This window comes from Acomys minous (assembly GCF_964271855.1).
Source record: "Acomys minous genome assembly, chromosome: 4".
NCBI classification, from domain to species: Eukaryota; Metazoa; Chordata; class Mammalia; order Rodentia; family Muridae; genus Acomys; species Acomys minous.
Window position 1 is genome coordinate 60,896,823 of NC_140486.1, and position 21,819 is coordinate 60,918,641.

Consider the following 21,819-nt stretch of genomic DNA (forward strand, 5'->3'; position numbering starts at 1 on the left):
ATTCGTTCTCTCTCCGCCCTCTCTCCTTCTCTCCCCCTCTCCCTCCACCCCCCTCTCTCTGTGTATGTGTTTAACAGTCCTAAAGTGGGAGATGAGGTGGAGGAGAGGTCAGAGGACTGTGGCCAGACTGACTGAAAACTGGCAGTTCCTTGTCCTCGTGCAATGTCAGGACCCCACACAGCGCCTGACAAACAGCAGGTGCTCAATAAACAGGAAGAAAATGAAACTACAAAGAGGATCTTGAAAAATAACCCTCACAGAGGATTACTGTGCAGTTAGGCTAAGATTCACCGAGCATACTAAGCAGGCTGGACTCACCACCAGAACCAGCACAACGGGCACTGCAGAAAGCGAAACAAAAAACGAAACCTCAAGGCAGATGTGGGGGAGCACTGATCTGCGACTTGGGGTGCTCGCACATAAGGACAGTACTTAGGTGGTGTGATGGCTCAATGGGGAAGCACTTACTGTGCAAACCAGGCACCCTAAGTTCATCCCTGACACCCGTGCAAAGGTAGAAGGAGCAACAGATGTCACAACATTGTCCTTTGACTTCCAGAAGGGTGCATGTGTACACACACACACACACACACACACACACACACACACACACACACAGAGGACATATAATAATAAATGCAATTTTTAAACTTTAGCAGGGCAGGAGTGGAGCAAGCTTTTAATCCCAACACTTGGGAGGCAGAGGCAGGTGGATCTCTGAGTTTGAGGCCAGCCTGGTCTACAGAGAAGAGTACCAGGACAGCCAGGGCTACACAGAGAAACCCTGTCTTAGAGACGAAAACAAAATAAAGAAGTAAACAAACATTTTTTTTTAAAGTGGGCCTGAATGGAACATGCTTATAACTCTAGCACTTAGGAAATAGAAGGACAAAATATTCAAGACCAGCCTTGGGTATATGAAGAATTTAATCAGTCTGGCCTATATAAGAGCTTGCTTCAAAATGGGAGTTGGGAGTGGGGGAAGGCAAAGAGACAGCTCAGTTGGTAAAATACTTGCCACGGAAGGATAAAAACCTGAGTTTAATCCCCAGCACCCACAGAAAATAGGGTGTGGCCATGTGTGTCTATACTCCCAGAGCCAAGGAGCTGGAGACAGGAAGCTCCATGGGGCTTGATAGTCAGGTCTGGTTGAATCTGGTGAGCCAATGTCAGCCACACCCCAGAATAAAACAGACACATAGGTCTTCCCCGGGGGCCGTGTGTGGAAACCTCTCCATTTTGGGCCCTTCCACCAGGACTCTCTCCTTGCTGCTGCCGAGGCACTTTCAGTGAGGGGCTGGCGCTATTCGCCCTTGTATTCTAAGGGCCCCCTGAACAGCCTGGCACATAGAAGGAAGTTTGTTTGCTGAAGAAAAAAATTGGGCTTAAATATTAACATAATAGCAACCGCGTAAAAGTCAATGGTGGCAATTTAAAATGTTTCACTATTTCGGGGCTGGAAACATGTTTGGGCATCCTAGAATGAGGAGAAGAGAGTGACAAGGAAGGCAGCAGGGGAGAAGCCCATTTCAGCAGTGTCACTTTATTGTGATCTGTCCAGCACCAGGTGAAAACCTTGCAGTTACTGCGGCGAGCACAAAAGCAAAGAACACCACTGCTCATATTCAGAGTGGGCAGTGAACTTAAGAGACGTCCCAGAGATGTCCAAGCCTCTGGCAACTCTGACAAATTACCTCTTGGAGCTTTGCCAGGGCAGGCTGGCACTAAATAAAAAACAAGGAATCAATAATTGTAAAGCAAAATAAGTGGTGTTACAGATTGTGCACTGTCACCTCAGCTCAGGCAATAGCAGCATTGCCTCAAGGTCAATTATACATACAAATATATATATTATATATACATGTACACACACACACACACACACACACACACACACACACACACACACACACACACACACACCTTGCTATGTTGCTCAGGCTGGCCTCAAATTCAAGATCCATCTTTCTCAGCATCCATAGTGCCAAAATTGCAAGGAACACTTCCACACATGGTCCCCTGTGCACAATTAAAATTTAGATTTCCACAAGTTCTGTCTCATCGGATGTCACAGATGCCAAAGTGAGTTCAGAAGCGATAGTTTTGCCAACGTGCATGTGTACATATGTGCAGCTACATGCCAACACATGCATACAAATTATTTTTCCCCTTAACCCTTGCCTGCATCCTTTTCTATTCCAAAGTCATGACCAAAGTCAAATTTTTGTGTCACAGTCACTGAACCTGATGGAATCAAGCTAGATGTAGTCACAGCAGGAAGAAAGACCGAGTTTGAACCCTATTTTCTCAACTAGCTGAGCGCTGAGGCGCACTACCTCTAAAGGCTCCCATCAATTCAGTCACCCTGTAACTGCCACCAACTCCTCCTCCTTCAGAAGAAAGAAAAGACTTTTAAGAAAGTCTGTTCTGGTTCAAGTGACTACAATCCCAATTACCATGGGGTGAAATGATATGGGAAGTGTAGACATGTATCTTTTTTGGTAAATTATAAACAAAATTACTTTGCCCTGGTCTGTAAAATCTGCTCAGGCTTGCCTCACTGATTAGTTTCATTCAAATAAACAGTCTATCATTGGAGGCGCAACTAAAAAAATCTTAATTCATTATGCAAAACTTGCATAGCATTTATTTACTCATTGCATATGTGAACTGGGGGGTTTCCACTTGGGAAGAATTCTCTCAAAACAGTAACAAATACCCAGGGCCAAAGATACTAAGATAAACAAGCAGACTCCTACGATGAGCCAAGAAGAAAGGTCCACGGAACACGAATGGGATGTGCATGCAGTGCAGTAAGAGAACAGTGCATACGATACAGCCTGAATATAACATAACCAGCTCATATTCGTATTTCATAGTCACACAGCTAGAAGACAGTCTGAAACCATTGTCTTCCTTTTCCGTGTTGAGATAGGCTCCCATAGGCGAGGCCAGCCCGTGAACTCCCCGTGTTGGGATTATAGGCATGTGTTGCCACATCCAGCTTTTGAATGTAGTCTAACATAATTCATTGTGGAAGATACTAGTTTTCATAAAAGGGTTACAAATCTATTTGTCCTTGAAAGTGAAATAAATGAAATTTAAGACTTGATCAGTTGACACAGGGTAAACCTTCAGGTCACTTCTGGGACCTCCAATGGAGAGGATGACTCTCAGATTGTTCTGAGCACCTTTCTGGGCCACACCCATTCATCCTGCTGCATCCCTCACACAGGTGGACCACACCTATCTATCCTCCTGCATCCCTCACACAGATGGGCCACACCTACCCATCCTGCTGCATCCCTCACACAGGTGGATCACACCTATCCATCCTGCTGCATCCCTCACACAGATGGGCCACACCTATCCATCCTGCTGCATCCCCCACACAGATGGGCCACACCTATCCATCCTGCTGCATCCCTCACACAGATGGGCCACACCTATCCATCCTGCTGCATCCCTCACACAGATGGGCCACACCTATCCATCCTGCTGCATCCCTCACACAGGTGGGCCACACCTATCCATCCTGCTGCATCCCTCACACAGGTGGACCACACCTATCCATCCTGCTGCATCCCTCACACAGATGGGCCACACTTATCCATCCCGCTGCATCCCTCACACAGATGGGCCACACCTATCCATCCTGCTGCATCCCTCACACAGATGGGCCACACCTATCCATCCAGCTGCATCCCTCACACAGATGGGCCACACTTATCCATCCCGCAGCATCCCTCACACAGATGGGCCACACCTATCCATCCCACTGCATCCCTCACACAGATGGACCACACCTATCCATCCTGCTGCATCCCTCACACAGATGGGCCACACCTATCCATCCTGCTGCATCCCTCACACAGGTGGACCACACCTATCCATCCAGCTGCATCCCTCACACAGGTGGACCACACCTATCCATCCTGCTGCATCCCTCACACAGGTGGACTACACCTATCCATCCTGCTGCATCCCTCACACAGATGGATCACACCTATCCATCCTGCTGCATCCCTCACACAGGTGGACCACACCTATCCATCCCGCTGCATCCCTCACACAGATGGGCCACACCTATCCATCCCGCTGCATCCCTCACACAGATGGGCCACACCTACCCATCCTGCTGCATCCCTCACACAGGTGGACCACACCTATCCATCCAGCTGCATCCCTCACACAGATGGGCCACACCTATCCATCCTGCTGCATCCCTCACACAGATGGACCACACCTATCCATCCTGTTGCATCCCTCACACAGGTGGACCACACCTATCCATCCTGCTGCATCCCTACCCAGGTGGACCACACCTACCCATCCCCCTGCATCCCTCACACAGGTGGACCACACCTATCCATTCAGCTGCATCCCTCACACAGATGGGCCACACCTATCCATCCTGCTGCATCCCTCACACAGATGGGCCAAGAACTCTGTTCTGGGTTTCTGAGGATCAAGATGGTACAAGGGCTCAAGTACTTTATCAGCCCCTTATTCAGACTGCTAACTAGGAAGGTGACCTCAGTCCCTGTCCCTTTATGAGGCATGCTGTGTCCATTGCTTCTCCACCAGGAGAGACACCCTGAGCCAGGAAACCGCCATTTCCCTCCTCCTGTTCCCTGCTGACTGTAAGGCTTGAGTTTTCTCACTGCAAACTGAGGATATCTTTTTTTACTTTGAGTCACTGTGGGCTCGGGAAATGCAGGCCACTACTGCTAGCCGACTAAGCAAAACACTGACAGCAATGAAAATCTGATACAGGAGGAGCTGTTTCTATCCCTGGCTTTGTTAGCACTCAAGAGCCTTGAAGGGATATCTAGCAGGGATGCTGGCTGGAGAAGACAATCAAATATGTATTGAATTTTCCCAGCCAGACGGAATATTTATACCACCCCAGTAATTGCCTTTCCTTGAATCTTCAGCTTCGCATGGTCCCTAAGAACAGCAAATCTGAATCCCGAGGGCGAGCTCACGCTGCCCTGCTGAGATCCTGTACTGCAAACAGGCGCCACAGAGCAGGCCAGCCACTCCCTGAAGGCACGAACATCCACATCCCTTTCATAGAGGATCTGAAGAGGGCCCCAAAACCAAACCTCAAAGTTGAGCACAGCATTAACTAGCCTCCTGTGCTCTGCAGGCACTAGGAAAAATACTAAAGACAAAACCAGTATTTGTAAAATGCTCCTTTGACACTAATCCACAGAGAGATTACGGAGACAGGTGAGGGTGGACCTGTGGCGTGTGTCTGCTGTTCTGGGGATAGCATCTGAAATCTACATCCTGCTAATGTGAGGCCTAGCACCACAGCTTCTAGGGCCTGGAATGCATTTCACAAATCCTATATTTTCTAGATCTCCACACAGGATATTTTTTATGTTCCGAAACAAGAGCTTGCCTTAAAAAAAACAAAACAAAACAACCCTAGCCAAGGCTGGATGTTCTAGAATATTTTGGGCTTATAACTGCGCTTGTACTTTGATTTCCAGTTCACTTCCTGGGGCCATCCAGACACTCGAGCCACTGTGGCTGCATGCTGGAACACCCGTTCTGAGACAGCCCTCTCTGTACCCTCCTTCTCAAAAGCCTGGAGTATGCAAACAAGGATGTGCGGGCCCAGCAGAAGGCCAGTTAATAAATCTCACTTCCGACCGGCATCTGTGTGGAACAGAGCTGTAGGGAGTAGCCTCTCCAGGGAGATCCAGACTACGACTCATTCGCTCTTTGAATTAAAGAGTGTCACCTCGCATGGCCCTCACCACATTTATTTTTTAAGCAGCTCTTAAAATCTACGGACTCCTCCTAACTGCAGCGGGGAAAGCTGGGGGCCACAGACGCGCTCTCATGAACTGGATGCAGAAATGTGTGCAAATGGCTTTACTGAGCCATTTTGGCATTTCATTGCTTCAAGTGTGATTTCCAGCACAGGGCTGATGAGCTTGCTGTTCTCATTAAACTGCACAGGCATTGTGATAATGATTTGTTACCTATTTGACTTCAGGCAGTAAAAATGGACCCTGTTTACATGAGCTGATATCTGACTTATGATGTCTATGCCAGGACCACATCTCACTCTTTTCGTGAACAATCTGGTACTCGGCCCTGGGGGATGGATGGTTCAGCCGGTAAAGGTGCTAGCTTCCAAGCCCAGTGACTGAGTTTGATGCCCAGACGGAGAAAACACACGCACACAAGTTTGTCATCTGTGGCATGTGCACCCACCCACCCTAAATAAACGAAAGCATTAGCTAAGAGAAAACAGAGTGGCTGCTTGCATGTTAGCGGTCCCCGTGGGAAGCCATTATCCCTTCTACGTGTTGCCATTTTCTCTTGCCTGCAATGGGGCCAGGGTGAGGTGTGCTCCAGTCTAAGCCCCTGAAAGTGTCCCCTCTCTCCCTGTTTACATGCCTGCACGTCTATTTTGCTGGGAACAGAACTCAGTGCCTTAGCAGTTAACCTCACATCTCTTTAAGAATAGAATTATAAGCCGGGCGTGGTGGCGCACACACCTATAATCCCAGCACTCAGGGAGGCAGAGGCAGGTAGGTCTCTGTGAGTTCGAGGCCAGCCTGGTCTACAAAATGAGTTCCAGGACTGCTAAGGTTACAGAGAAACACTGTCTCTATAAAAACAAACAAACAAACAAACAAACAAACAAAAGAATAGAATGACATGGTCTAGAGAGATGGCTTAGTAGTTAAAAGCATTGCCTTCTCTTACAGAGGACCTGGGTTCAGTTCCCTGCATCCACATGGTAGCTCACAACTGTCTGTAACTCCAGTCCTAGAGAATTTGACACTTCATCTGGCATTATAGGAATGTGATACATAGACACACACGCAAGCAAAATAGACACAAAAGAGGAAAAAAAACAGGACTAGATATTCTTCTTTATAAAAAGCAATGTCAGGAAATAAAGCCGGAGATAACAAACTGCTAGAGTCTACGAAGGTGTCAGGGAGTCAGCGAGGAGCAGAATTGCTTCTGGCCTTGCCAGGGCCCGCAGTACCTTCAGGTTGCCCCGGGGACTGCACAGAAAACTTGCAGGCATATCTCACTGCTGAGAGCCCCCTCAAGCCTGCAGCCAGGGTCAAGCTTTGACTTGGTTAAATCTCCACTGTGCCTTTCGGATTGCCTTCCAAGTTTCCTCAGCAATCAGATGGCTACATTATTCCAGCCTTAGGATGCCAAAATAATGATGGAATGCTTCCTGGACAGAAAAATGTGTCACATTCTTCCCTTCTCTCAGGTCTGTCCAAAAAAATATGCTGTAGTTATGCTGTACTGCCCGTTCACTTTGAAAGAAAGCAGACCGAGGGGAACATCCCATGTGTCTGTTTCCAAGCGTGTCCTGCATATCATACGGCACAAACAGAACCATAGAGGCAGCTTTTGTCACTGAACCCATGGTGTCTCTCACCACAGAACCCCACAACCCTATTCTATAAAATACAAACCCAACGATGCTTCTACTGTAGTCACTTAGTTAGTCAGATCTTTACTAAATTTCATGTTTTCCTTTTTTTTTTTTTTAGATTTTATGTAATTTCAGGCACCACTATAAGAAGTAAAAAAGCAAAGCAGAAGCAATTTAACAACTGGAAGGACAACTTCTAATTAAAAACACAAAGACAATTTCACTTTAACGCAATGCTTTTTTTTTTTCTTTCACAAGAAGAGCCCATTTGACCTTTCTGTCAAACGGTTTTCCATGACCACTTTGAGTTGGTTCACATGAGTAATAAAATCCAACTAGGCAACTTCCTCTGGCCCACGTGGTAAAATGTGTCCTCCATCCCAGGAGCAGCAGCTACTGACATGGCAGGGACTGAGTCACTTAGGAAACGAGGGCTTGTATATTGCCTACAAGAACGGTTCAAATAAGTGAAGTTGCAAAGCAACCTACTTTGTTTGTTTTTAAATTCTCATTTTAGGTTTTGAGGTGGATGCTCCCAGAGGAGAAAAGTGAGGAGACTGGGCTTTCAAACAGCTGTGTCCCCAAAAGGTGAGTCCCAGAAGTTGGGGATCAACCGCTGTGGCTTACATTACAAGAATAATAATCACTTGAAATCTACGAGGATGCTGTGCCAACTCTACTCATTGGAACCATAAGTCGTGAGATTTGGTGACCTCATGGGCATAGCCAAAATTAACATTAAGTATTTATATAACTGCCAGAGATGACAGGGCAAAGGGTTGATTTTTAACACCCTACCACGTACCCCCTTTTTGAGACAGCAAATGGCATCTATGCTCAAAGAGAAAGGAAGTGGGGTGCTTTGGGGTCTACTGTGTGATATGCACATAGACTCTGAACACAGAATATTCGGCCCACAATACAAATTGAGAATGCAGGTGGAAGGCTTATTTTTAAAAGGAGTTATTTCCTGTTGCTCACCAGATGAGAGGGGATGTATCTTACAGGTATGTGTGCTCTACTTCAAAGCAAAAGCACTGTTGGTGGTTGTGAAGATCACATTTAAAAATAACCACCTCACTACAAAAGAACTTCAGAGGAAATACAACCTAAGCTATCTGTCTGGCTGTTAGTCGGGCCTTGAGCTGCCTAAGACCACAGCACATTCTGCATCACATTGTTATCCTTATCAAACAATGCAAACAATTTTAATGAGCTTATCTATGGGAACATATTGCCAGATACGCTAATGCAAAAATGATGCCAGCAGCACAGGCAACTCATTAATCAAAGGGCTCACAATGCAAAGACCGGTAGCACTCCCATCCTCAAATTAGACGGCAGCAAAATATCAGGAATCACCTTTTTACTGTAAATAAGAAGGAAGGGCTCCCCCACCCATGCAGAGGCCATAAAACTCTTCAGAAAATGCGAAGCGGCGCCGGTTTTTTGTTTTTGTTTTTTCCCTCCCTAGATCTGAAGCAGTACAGTCTCTTTCTAATCAGCCTAGGCTTCCATGGAGAGAATTTTGGTAAACGTCTGACACTGTGACCTCTGCTGTCAATCCTTGCACCAATCAGCGCGCAGAATTCTTACAAAGCTCCATCAATCTGGCGGTTTAACATCACACACTGCAGCTTCATCTAGAGGATTCCATCTTTTCCTGCATGGTCCCCCAGGTTAAGCGCAAGCGCGCTCCTCACCATCCTCCCTTTCTCGCCATTCTCCCGTTTGTTTGCTCCTTTAGTGCCCGCCACCTAATGGTTCCTTTAAATGCTAAAAAGGGAAGAAGGAGAGGAAGTGCAGAGCTTGTGTCCCTTCGGGGATGAGGGAAGATGGCATGCAGGAAAGAGATGGAAGGAGATCCCTTGCATGCAACAAACCTATTCACCCGCTGAAGCCTCCATGCTCACCCTACCAACACTGGACCCTGCAACCAAGCAATCCCGGCCTCTGCGTTACGTAACGGGACAGACCGTCCGCAGCTTGCCGTGCCAGTACCTGTAGGACCGCTCCCCGCGCACTGTGTGCTTCCGGAAAGGAATGATGGTCCCGTTATCCTGGATGATGTCGTTGTTGTTCTCGCCATTTGGGGACAAGGTTTGGGTCGGCCCGGGCATTGGCGCTCTCCCGACAGAGGGAACACACGCGGAGGCTGACTGGGGCTGAGGGCTGTGTCTCCCCGCTGCTTGCTGCTCACCCTGCAGCCGCGCTCTGCTCCAGCTCCGCGCCCGGCCCCGCCCTCCCAAGGCCCCGCCCTCGAAGGCCCCGCCTTCCCACGTCAGGGCGCCTGCAGCAGCGGCGGCGGTGGCCGGTCACGTGCCCATCTGTCGCCATAGCAACCCGCTAACTCGTCAGTTGCCTTGGTTCACGCCGAGCCGCACAGCTTGAGCGCCCCGGGCTGCAGGCTACAGAGCAAGGGGCTGGCCGGCATCTGGCATGGACCCGCCCTGCGCCCGACTGCGAATCGGCTCTTCCTTTAGCTGTTTCCTCTCAGACCAAGCTGCCCCTGCAGCTGTATACACACAAAAGGATTCATGCCCAGGCCTGGGGAAGGTCCAAGGCCCCCTGGACAGGAAACGTGGTCAGGTTGCAGGACAAACCCACAAAGACCTGGTGGCTAGCTTCTAGAAAAGGTGGAGGACTAAAGGGGTTAAGTTTTCCCGCGTCCTCTGCCCCCAGAGCAGCTGCCTCCTGCTTAAAAGGAGCAGAAAAAAAAAAGAGAGAGAAAAAAGAAAAGAAAGAAACCTGTGAGGAAGCTGCATCTTCTGAGGCCGTACTGTGAGGACGACCTTTGCAAATTAAATAATTGTGCAAAAGAATTCCCCCAAGAAGGCTTAAAAATTATTTACGCAACCACCAGTCTACAGTATCACCATCATAGGAGACCATTTTTTTTTCTTTCTTAAAGCAGGCTCTTGCTAGGTCTAGCCTGGTCTTGAACTTACCACCTTGTTCAATCTCCCAAGCGCTAGGATTATATATGCCCCAAACTCAGCTGTTGTCTAATCCTTTTTCCTGCCCTCTGAATCATATCGCCGATCGCCCTTTATTACCATGTGAATTAAACAAGTGACCACCTCACTGAACATTTGGAAGCTTAACACTCAGGCTGTTTTAGCAGTGCAGTTGTTTGCAAATAATTTGCCTCTTAGTCAGGAACCATTGTCCCCAATGTAAAAATGAGTAAACTAGGTAAGATAACACAGGAAATGGTAAAAACCAGACTTGCGAAGGGAGCATTTTTGGTTTTTTTGTTTTTATTTTTCAGACATGGTTTCTCTACGCAGCCTTGGCTGTCCTGTACACTCTTCGTAGACCAGGCTGCTGTTTTATTTTTTAACCCGTGTGACCACACACTATGATCTGTGGTATTACTAACCTACGTAAAAGCAAATATTTCAGGTACATGCCCAAAATATTGTGAAGAGATGGCTGTGTACAGAATTGCAAGTACTGTGCAAAACCAGAGGGTTCAGTAATAGATTCTAAACAGCCCCTGCGTGGGATCAGTGTTGTCTTTCCCAGAGAGAAGAGGGTCTCAAAGATTCTCTATTCATTAGAACATCCGTCTCTTCCATAGGGAAGAGAGAGAGAGAAAAAAAAAATTGGCACCATATGAGTGAGGGTAAAGGGCGAAAGTATTCAGCTATGACTATATGGCCTTTCGGCTTCCCCGTTTTGGGATTCAGATATTAATAACAAAAATTGTGTCATTCCTGAAAATTCAACAGCATGTGTCCCCACTTATAAGTTATTTCTGTGTCAAGCTTCTGGGATTGGAATCAAATGTTTCGCAGGCCAGATGGTAATGATAATCTCAAGCAAGCCCCTCCCCCATTTCCTTTTTATTTTATACTCTAGTTTGGCCAGTTATTTTAATAATTTTAATTTTTTCTGCTTATTCAGTTAGTTCCACAGGACAAAAACTGGTTCCTTCACCCCAATCCCTCTTACGATGGTTGTGTTTCTTATACATCCAGGATCCAGGTCCAACCTGAGGCTTACTAAAGCACAGGAGGAGATGTTTGAAGTACAAGAAGCACACCAAGTTTCACTCACATCCGGCAAGCAACTCGCTGATCCCTAGCTTGAGGGATCAGCTAGTGTGGCCGTTGCTGGGGTGATCTGATCCACCCTTCCTCTTACTATTTCTGTTCCTTGACCCCAGCCTGTCGATGGCTCTACTGACTTTAGCAAACACTTTCCCTTTCCCTTTCCTGCAGCCAGTCTAGTCTTGAAAGACACTACCCACGGACCAAACCTCCTGTTTCCACGCTGGGCCCTCTCAATGGGGCTTCTCGGATGGAGCTTGCTTTTGCAAAAATGATCTCACATTTAAAGATGTGAGACATAATTGGTACTGTGGTGAGAATTAACTTGGTCAAAATTTGGATGTGCAGTTCATTCATTTAAACTCGTCTCTCTCAGGAGTTTGCAGAGTAAATGCTCCTACTCACCTCTGGCCAGTTGCTTAAGGAGGGGACAATGGCTACAAACTTCACTGGTAGGCTGAAAAGGGAGGGATAGGCAGGCAGGCAGGGGAGGGACTTTCAGGCTCTTGTAAATCTTCCTCTATGGCTGCTCTGAGCTGTACTACTATAAAGGGGCCCAGAAAGCTCCCGAGACCAGCCGTTACCCCTAGGATGCAGGGGTAACAGGGGTAATAATTTGAAAACATCAAACAGATGCGTTTTTATTCCTCTCCCCATAAATCAGGTTCCCTGGCAGCTATTCTCCGATTTAGCCTTGGGGAGAAGGAGGAAGGCAGATTCCACTTTGGGGAGAAGATGATACAGAATTGGAGAACTGGTCCCGGGAATTCTACCAACAAGGGTGAAAAAAGACCATCCTCTCAAGGCCCAGTAGAATGCAGGGATGAAGGTGGAGATGAAACAAAACGAAAACAAACAAAACAAAACAACCGCTCTCTAGGTCTGGTCCTAGATGAGGAACACCAAATAGGCTGAAGGGAGCTGGTGCGGTGGTGGATACCCTGTAATCCAGGAATTTAACACAAGTCCCTTTCTTGAGTTTTAGCAGTTTATAAGACAAGAAAAAAAGAAGAAGAAGAAAAAGAAGAAGAAGAAGAAGAAGAAGAAGAAGAAGAAGAAGAAGAAGAAGAAGAAGAAGAAACCACACAAATCCTAAGGCTCTGACCTCAACACACTTCTGGGGCTGAAGGTAATGGGCAGGTACAATGCAGTTACAGGACAAGTGCTAAGATCAGCACCAAACTCACAGCGGAAGGAGGAAGGAGGATCTCAGTTCTCTGGGCAGCTAACACCAGGTTAGGATGAGTAGTAAAAATGGTAACCTCTTCGGATCATTTCCCTTGAACCAAGCACTTCTTATAGGGAAGTGCCCACCACTGCGGTGTTAACTGCCACTCCCTCAACACAGCCTGGCAGGCAGTAGGCACTGAATGAATATAATCATTCATTTGTTCAATGAAGGTTTTAGGGCAGGAACAGTTTGTTAGCGGTTGGATATCAGAGTTTTTTGCTCCATCAGCTGAGATGCTGATCCAGTAGGCGGTGCTGTCATTAAAAAGAAGAGTAGAGGATGGAGTGGAAAGGCTTTTTTTTTGTGTGGAGGCAGGAAAGGGTGTACTGTCTGCTGAACACTGCAGACTGCTTTGTACCAAAGGAAAGCAGAGTGCACAGTGGCGGGGGGCGCCAACAGGAAGAGGGCTTGCTGAACAGCTTGGCCTGAATCAGAAAGTGATCTGCAAACAGGAAGTACAGAAAGGGTAACTAACGATGAAATTTGCATACCAAGCTGTGACAATCGTAGCTTGATGCTGGACTGAAGAAGATCAAAACCAGCTCCCAAACCTAAAGCAAACCAACCCAAACCAACGAAGACTTAAACCAACAGGTCAAAGGGCTATAGATGCAAGCACACATTAGAAAATTCAAAGGATATAAACGTTAGGATGTGGTAGATAATTGGACATGGGCCAGGTGATGGGTGTGAGTTAAGGGTAGGTAGTGTAGGAGACAGAAACGTCTTGTGACTTGACCAAGTAGATAATATAATTTGCAAGCGTAGGGATATGGATTAAATTGTTCTTTTGAAAGAAAGGTTTTGAAATATATTTTAGTCATAGAGGAAAAACTACAGTGGGCCTCACATGCAAGGACTAGTCCTTCAATATTTGCTGAATATGTGTGGGCCTCAGCCTTATCAGCTGTGTCTGATGTGGATATACTTTAATTTACAGATAACTGCCTCCTAAGTGATTGCTGAAGCTACAGCCTCTCTCTCTCTCTCTCTCTCTCTCTCTCTCTCTCTCTCTCTCTCTGTAAGACAAGATCTTTGGAATGTTTTAAAGGCTGAGTGATAAAAAGAGAAAGGTGCAAAAGGGAAGAGGAAGTGGTGAAGGCGTTTGCCTAGGGCTCCAGGTCTTAGGAAAGAGACCTCACTGGGAAGGACCGGTTTCTAGGGCCAAATGTCACAGAAAGTTTGAATCAGATAAGAATCGAGAGAAAAGTGTGTACTCGGTTTGATAACTTGTTCTGAAGATATTTTAAGGGGTAGATTTCAGGTCAGACCCATCCATGACTGCTGAAGGAAAGAAAGGCATCTATCTTTCAAGGAGGAAGAAAAGCTGCAATTCGTGCTGAGGCTATGAATTTTCCGATGAAATCAAGATATTAAAGGAAAGAGAAGATATTATTACATAGAGACAGTAGCTAATGGGGCTCGGTAAGCATTTGCCCTAAAATGCTCCTTGAAGCCTTGGAAGGGGGCAGTGTAGTAATTGATGAGTGTGCCTTACATAGCACACACAGCTGGATTGACACCCTGCCCAAATGCTACAAAAAAAGAGCTAAAACAACAAGTGAAACTGGAGGTATTTAAATTTTATGTTTGGCAAGCAGGGTTTCTAGGGCAGACCCAGAGCACAGAAAGTCTGAGGCTGGATAGTAACAGCCAAAAGGGAAAACCACCATCAACTTTGATCATCCAGACCTAAGCACAGAAGACCCAATGAGACACAAGCCAAGAGTTCTTGGGGCGGGGGGGATTTATCTGACAGAGGGCACCAACAGTTGTGTATTTTACAGCAACTGTTCTCTCTCTCCAACTCCCCCCACCCCCCCACCCCCCCACCCCCCACTGCAATGCCCTTGGTGTGAGAAATAACAACAACAACATCATCAACAACAACAACATCAAACTATACCAGCAGAGCCAATAGCAACTCATGAACCAGGACTGGCTAAGAATCGGATTCCATCCCGGAAGCACCTTTCTCATCTTCTGGCCCTTCTAGCTTAGAATGTGTTTATGGGTGCAGATCTTCATCACTGTCAGAGGCATTCACAGCTGCTGTACCACCCCAGATGGGGGCTTCTCAACATCATTAGCACCTCTAAATACAGACAGGAGATTTCACTTGGCAGTCACCTCTGGGGCCCCAGGACAGGCCATTTCCCACATGCTTGCTCCTCTATTATATTTTCCAATGGGAAATGAGAGGTTCTGTTTACTAATGACCTAAAATACGCTATGCACCTCACATTACATCACTGAATAAATGTACCGTCTGCTGGCTGGTGGGCTGTCCCTGAAATCACATCAGAGCTGGGATTTGACTAGTGCTTCCTCTGGGCCTGATGAGAATTTTTTTGATACAGGCATGCCTCCTGGCTTTAGATAATGCAATCTATTTAATCAAAGCCGATAATGGCCTCTCTCAGATTCAACCTACATGAGTTTGTTTCTCTAGTGCTTGGCATTTTGTTCCATTTTGTTTGAGACAGGGTCTCAGTATATAGCTCCTAGCTGTCCTGGAACTCACTATGTAGACCAGGCTGGCCTCGAACTCACTATGTAGACCAGGCTGGCCTCGAACTCACAGAGATCTGCTTGTCTCTGCCTCAAAAGGGCTGGGGTATCGGCTTTCTAAAAGACCAAAACAAATTACTTACTTCTCTCTCAGACCAAACTTGGGTCCCCTGGAAGAGCAGCAAGCACTCAGCTCCAGAGGGATTGTTCCCAGCCCCTAGCACTGACTTTTGAGATCATCTGTCTTTGCATGTTGCTCATGAGATGAGCTGATAGCTTAGTTAGTTTGTTCAGAAGGCAGATCTCCTTCCAGTATGCCAGCAGAAACAGCAAGATTTGCATGGTGTTAAAAATATAGACTAATCTGCCATATACGGTAAGGAGTCTGTGTTGGGCCTTATCTAATTGACTTTTTCTTAAATCTTTAAAAGCTTAGGTTTAGTCTTTTTGGAATAACTTGCAGACCATGATGTGGATGCAATTTTAAGCCACTTACGGGACATTATGATTTTTGCAGTCATTCATTCAAATCTGCAATGTCAGGTTCTAGGCCATTAAATAAAATGTGTTGTTGAACTATAGCATCTGGTTACATCTTGGAGTGTTAAACACATTTTCCAGAGAAACACAGAGTAATGAACAGAATGACAAATTTATTATCACATGAACACAGAACACCAAGCAGCCATGCTTGCAGAAACCAGGGACGCCCCACTGTGGTGGTAAGGGTTGCTGCCTCAGTGCCCAACCTCTCTTTGTTAGACAGAATCCCTTGCTCTCCTGAACCTATGCCTACTTGTAAGAATGTATATTCGGCTGGGTGGACACCTGTAATCCCAACACTCAGGGAGTATTGGAGGATCTTTGTAAATTCAAGGCCAGCCTGGTCTACAGAGTGAGTCCAGGACAGCCAAGGCTACACAGAGAAACCCTGTCTTGAAAAGCCAAAAATGGCTGGGCATGGTGGCACACGCCTTTAATCTCAGCACTCGGGAAGCAGAGGCAGGCGGATTGCTGTGAGTTCGAGGCCAGCCTGGTCTACAAAGTGAGTCTAGGACAGCCAAGGCTACACAGAAAAACCCTGTTTCAAAAAAACCAAAACCAAACCAAACCAAACCAAAACAAAACAAAAAACAAAAAAAGAAAAGCCAAAAATAGCAACAACAACAACAGTAACAACAACAATCACAACAACTACAACAACAACAAGAAGGTACATTTGATGGGGAGTAAATAGAGAAAATAAACAGTGTGTCAGATGGTGGGGAATGCTAGAGGACAAAATAAAGCTGAGAGAAGAGGCACAAAAAATGGCATAATATAAGTTTACGTGGCCTGGCCGGTGCAAGCATTGCTGTACTGATGAAACGCATCTTGTGACTTAGAAGTGAGGGGAAGAGGCGTCGACCCCAGCACGTGCAAAGGCCCTGAGGTGGGAGATCGACTTAAGGAACAAGAGGAGAATCAGGGGTGTTGGTAGCACAGACAGTGTGCCTGGATGTGCGTGGTGAGAGCAGGGGATAGCTGTTGGAAACTAGGTCAGAAAGATCACAGAGAGGCAAGAATGTGCAGGGCTTTCAGAGTCCATTGTAAAAGTCTGGCTGAAAGCCAGCGTGAGAAACCATTCATTCGTAGTAGTGCTAGCAGCGGGCACACATGTGGAATGCTCCCTAATTGTAGTAAGAACAGCACCTAATATTTCAGTGCTTTTTTATGGGCCAAATGCTTTACAGTGTGTCAGTATTTTAATCCTCAAAGAAATGTCAAAGAAAGGGGCTATTTTAAGTCCCATTTGTCAAGGTGGTAAACTAGCTAGATGACTTTGTGAGATCCACAGCCAGGATGTGGCAGAGCTGGGCATGAATGTGCCTGTCATATGTCAAAGACATCATCATCCTTGGTTTGCTGGGGTCTGGTTAACCTGAGAAGAAGAAAGCAGAATCCTGGTCAGGGAGGAGGAGGAGGAGGAGAAAGGGGGCAGGGGGAGGGGACAGGGGAAGGAGGGGAGGGGGGAGGGGGAGGGGGAGGGGGAAGGGTGAGATAGCAGAAGGTCAGAGGCAAAAGAAGATAGCTTAGTGTCAAAGGAATGCAGGAAGCAAGGAATGTTAGAGTGAGGCCCAGGCTGAGAGACAGAACTGAGATCAGAAGCTACGCAGGAAGCCCAGGGCGTGGTGGCGCACACCTGTAATCCCAGCACTCGGGAGGCAGAGGCAGGTAGATTACTGTGAGTTTGAGGCCAGCCTGGTCTACAAAGTGAGTCCAGGACAGCCAGGGTTACACAGAGAAACCCTGTCTCGAAAAACTAGAGGGGGAGGAGCAGGAGGAGGAAGAGGAAGAAGAGGAGGAGGAGGAGGAGCAGCAGCAGCAGCAGCAGCAGCAGCAGCAGAAGAAGAAGAAGAAGAAGAAGAAGAAGAAGAAGCAGCAGCAGCAGCTATGCAGGGGAGCGGAGAGATGCTCATGGGAATGAAGGATTGGAAGAAATGAGGACAGAAATAACTTATGGCTGAGAGAAAAAGAGCTACAGGGTAGGGGGAAGAATTACTATGATTTTGGGTTACCAGAAAAAGAAAGACTTTTCTATCTTGATTTATTGTGGTTAGTGACTTTGTTTCTGTGTGAGCCTCAACTAGCGGTGTCCATTTCTTGGATGCCTTCTGGGGGGAGAGGAGACCACAGGCACTCTTTGGTATTTGTATTCAAAGCTGAAATCTGTTTTCATTTTTTACTATGCCAAGATGTTGTAATTCACCCAATCGAGCTCCAGACATGGCCATTGGAATGCTTTCACTAAAATGTGTCTGTGCCCGAATTGATGAAATTCCTCCATGTCCTTTCCCCTGCTTACATTTGCGTGTAAAACAGGAACACGGCTTCATGACGTGACTGGATAGGGCATCTTAAAGCGGGTAGGAAGCACGCAGGGCTTAGTCCTGATAGGGATAGTACCACTAACAAGTCAATAACCTTCCAGAAGATTCCAACACTTTCAAGAGAAGGTTTCTTTGGGGGTTCTCAAATGTCAGCCAACCTATTGCGCTTTGTTAGCTGAATCTGATACTGCAAGGTTGAAACTAAGCAGAGACTCCTTACTGTGACCTCTATGCCAGGAGAAGCCAGGGAACAGTTCCTCTATCAAGGATCAGGCATCTCTAGACTTTGAGAGTCACTCAGGGCCCAGGCCATGAAATGCAACCAGAGATCACAAGAGGGAGGGTCTTCATAAGCCTGGGGCTCCTCTGTCAAGTCAGGTGTGTACCACCCAGAGCTATGACTCTGGGATGCCTCCTCCCCCGCATCCCTGAACCCCTACAGTGTGTCAAGGGAACAAGAGGCCAGCAGCTGGAAGCACGGGGGAGGGAAAGGAATCCCCCAATCTCTGACCTCATCCAAAGAAAATTTCTAAAAAGAAAATTAAAGCAGCTTACTTCATTATGGGGGGAAAAAAGAAATGCAACTGGAAATTATGAACTAAGACTAAATTTCCACCAGAGAGGTTTTAATTAGTGTTCATAGTTTGTTTCATCAGAAGTGGCTTTAATTAGATCTTAGAGTACCCAGCATCTCCATGTCTTTACTGTGTATTGACTCAGCATCTACAGAACATGGACGTGAACTGGGAGCATGGATGCAAGGGGTCGCTCACGGAGGGTAGCACACAAACCCACAGTGAGCCTCCTTCAGGAAGCTTCCATTTTATTCTATCTAAAGGAATCAGACCTAGACATCTGAAGGGATCTCAGTGTTTTAAGTTTTATTCTGTACCTGAGTGTTTGGCCTGTGTGTATCTCTAAGCATCACCCACATCCCTGGTTCTGGAAAAGTTAAAAGAGGGTACCAGATTCCCAGGAACTGGTGTATCAGATGGTTGTGAACCACCATGTGGGTGTCAGGACCAGAGCCCAGGTCCTCTGGAAGAGCAGCCCATGCTCTTAACCAGTGAGCTGTCTCTCCAGCCTGGAATCTCAGTTTTACTCAGTCTTGAGCACTTAGAGGTGGCATTCAATTCATCATCAGTCAGCTGACTGGCCTAGAATCAATTCTCAGGATTAACTTTTACTCAGCCATCTTCTAGGCTGAATTCCTGCCTGTTCAGAGTCCTCCCATCAGCAACAGAATCATCCCAAATGAGAAATGGTCCGGTGTGCAGAGAGCACGGGCACTGAATACCATTGTGGCTCCCTTCTTCTGGGGAATAAATAGTTCTTTAAATCTGGGGGATTAGCAGAATTTGGCTATAAGGGTTGGTTCAGTAACAGGTCTATGGCCCAAGATTTATAGAGTTGTAGTGTGTGTGTATGTGTGTGTGTGTGTGTGTGTGTGTGTGTGTGTGTGTGTGCCTGTGTTTTATTCCTATTAAAGATGGCACTATCGAATTAAAAAAAAAACTATAAATGATATATCATATGTCTGATGGGAAGAATAGCAAAGTAGAGAGAAGTCATGGCTGGATTTCAGATTTCCATTTGAATCTAGGTGCGGGTGCTTGCAAGTCATGTAACCCTGGCCAAATTATTTAACTTCTCTTAGCCTTAGCATCTTCATTCATAAAATAAGATTTCTAATGAACAAACATGTTGACATATAAACTTAGGTTCTGTTTTGTCCCCTGTGGTAGTTGTTATTGTTGTTGTTGTTATTATTATTATTATTATTAATTATGATGATGATGATGAATCATGTCTTCAAAAAATTTATTTCTCATCTCCTTGAATCTGGAAGGGCATTATAGTTTTGTTTTGATCAATAGATATAATGGTTGGCCTAGACCAAGACCTGGTAGCAGCATTTGCTTCAGTGTCTTGTCAATCATTTGAAGCCAGATTACCTGGGCTATGAAACCACACGCTATGTGCAGAGCCGCTGAGGATGATGAGACACCATGAGGAGATGGAGAGAGACAGGGTGGCAGGGATCCAAAGATGTGACTGAAGAAGAAGAATCCTGTCACCACAGCTAAGCTACGTGGACACACAAATCAGGGATGATGGCCCAACTGTGACCTTCCTTAATATATGATTTACAAACTATAAGAATAACAAAATAGCAAATTTTGAGGTATCCTCTCACACAGCACTACCCTGTTGGCTCTCTACTGTAGCATACAACCAATTAGGGCGACATCTACTGGGTTAGGGGAGAGGCAGCACTTCATTGTTGCCTGTAAATCTTGAGGTTGACTGGGTTTAGCTGGAAGGTTGTCACGTTACTTCCTCAAGCTGTAGCCAAAAGACAGCAGACGACTGAAGGCAGCTGAGCTTTCCTCAGCCATGTGACTGGTTTGTTAGACCTTTTTGTTAGAAGTTTAGCTGTAGCTATGGTTAGAACGCCTAGATAAGGCCTGTCTATCTTCTTTCTTTCTTCCTTCCTTCCTTCCTTCCTTCCTTCCTTCCTTCCTTCCTTTCTTTCTTTCTTTCTTTCTTTCTTTCTTTCTTTCTTGGTTTTTGCAGACAGAGTTTCTCTGTGTAGCCCTGGCTGTCCTGGAACTTGCTCTGTAGGCCAGGCTGGCCTTGAGTTCACAGAGATCTGCCTGCCTCTGCCTCCTGAGATTAAAGGCGTGCCTACTGCTAGGCTAGAAAGGCCTTTGTACAATGTGAGCGCCCTCTGGTGGCCATCTTTGATTTCCCCCCGACACACACCACTTGGCTTCTCACTTTCTATGTCCACAGCATAGGGCTGGCAAAGCAGAAATATAGAAGAAAGAAAAAAAGAAAAAAAAAAAAAAAGAAAGAAAGAAAGAAAGAAGAAAAAAATCAGCACTGGAGGACTGGGTTCTGGGACTCATGTACCAGACAGAACAACCTGCAGAGAAAACATCAACCTCAAAAGCCTAACTTTCAAGTATCCAAAGCTTAAAATCACTGATATATTTCGACCTGAAAGTTCCCAGCAGGAGCCACAGGACTGCTTTAGTGGCTGGAGACTGCCAATCACGCTGTGTGTTGGGCTCTGCCTCTCCTCCTCTCTAGCCACACCTCACAGCTCTGGAATCTGAGATCAGAGAGAGAGAGAGAGAGAGATACTGCTTTCTGCTCACATCTGCATGCCAAGGCCCTGGGAGGCTGTTGAGTCATCTCAGCATGGGGACAAGAGAGCCCAGGTTCAGGTGGAGGGCTGCTGGCAGCACCGGGGTTTTCTGCAGGGCCGCCAAACACTCTGGTCCCAGAGCTTAGAAAAGTCGGCAGAAAACAGGCCTCAGCTGGCTATGCGCATTGCTCTAGGGAAGAACCTGCCACAACAGCAAGGGGAAAGTCAAGGCTCCACCGTGCTTTTCAGAGGCACCTTGTACAAGCATGGGCCCGTGGTACAGTGTCCATAGTCCTAACCACCGTCTCCCACTTACTTCCCAGGGGAGAAGCCCGAGTTAGCTGGGCAACACCAGTTTCTACCACATGTAACAAGAGTACTTTTCCTCTTCTTGGCCATTTTCAGTCCCTCTGAGCAGGACTCACAACCTGTGCTCCCATCTGCCCCTCCTGCCCCTTTCTGCTCCCTCCTGCGCCTCTCTGACTTATCGCTCGCTCGAGTTGTTCCTTCACCTCATCTTGTCCGACCCCTCCTTCCCTCTCCACACCTCACAGGCTGCTATGTGGGCC

General features: G+C 46.6%; 2 protein-coding genes across 10 annotated transcripts in view; one reads left to right on the top strand and one right to left on the bottom strand.

Annotated features, from left to right (window-relative positions):
• Nucleotides 1–21,819, bottom strand: part of MAPRE2 (microtubule associated protein RP/EB family member 2) — a 147,648-nt gene that overhangs the window by 87,041 nt on the left and 38,788 nt on the right. Inside the window, exon 1 of one of the 5 annotated variants that reach the window (XM_084780903.1) lies at nt 9,431–9,674. The exons of 3 other annotated variants lie outside the window; for them this stretch is intronic. In XM_084780903.1, the coding sequence (XP_084637029.1) occupies nt 9,431–9,549 (119 nt within the window). In that variant the 5' untranslated portion in view covers nt 9,550–9,674. Of the gene's footprint in view, nt 1–9,430; nt 9,675–21,819 lie in introns of those variants that run through there. One more of the 5 variants, XM_084780907.1, reaches the window with a different exon arrangement.
• On the top strand, nt 1,911–9,419 carry LOC311596956 (uncharacterized protein). 5 transcript variants are annotated; one of them, XM_084780896.1, is made up of 3 exons: nt 1,911–3,315; nt 3,356–4,155; nt 4,196–9,419. In XM_084780896.1, the coding sequence occupies exons 1-3, from the start codon at nt 3,276–3,278 to the stop codon at nt 4,463–4,465; spliced, it is 1,110 nt and encodes a 369-aa protein (XP_084637022.1). In that variant the 5' UTR covers nt 1,911–3,275; the 3' UTR covers nt 4,466–9,419. The 5 variants fall into 5 exon arrangements, with proteins under 5 accessions (XP_084637022.1, XP_084637021.1, XP_084637019.1 ...); XM_084780895.1 differs by having other exon boundaries at nt 3,356–3,955; nt 4,076–9,419; XM_084780893.1 differs by having other exon boundaries at nt 1,911–4,155.

What these genes read in the sequence shown, in the direction of transcription:
- LOC311596956 (XM_084780893.1), top strand. Translation starts at nt 3,276, where the DNA reads ATGGGCCACACCTACCCATCCTGCTGCATCCCTCACACAGGTGGATCA. An exon ending in CTGCTGCATCCCTCACACAG is followed by an intron (nt 4,156 to 4,195) that starts GTGGACCACACC and finishes TCCCTCACACAG; the next exon opens with ATGGGCCACACCTATCCATC.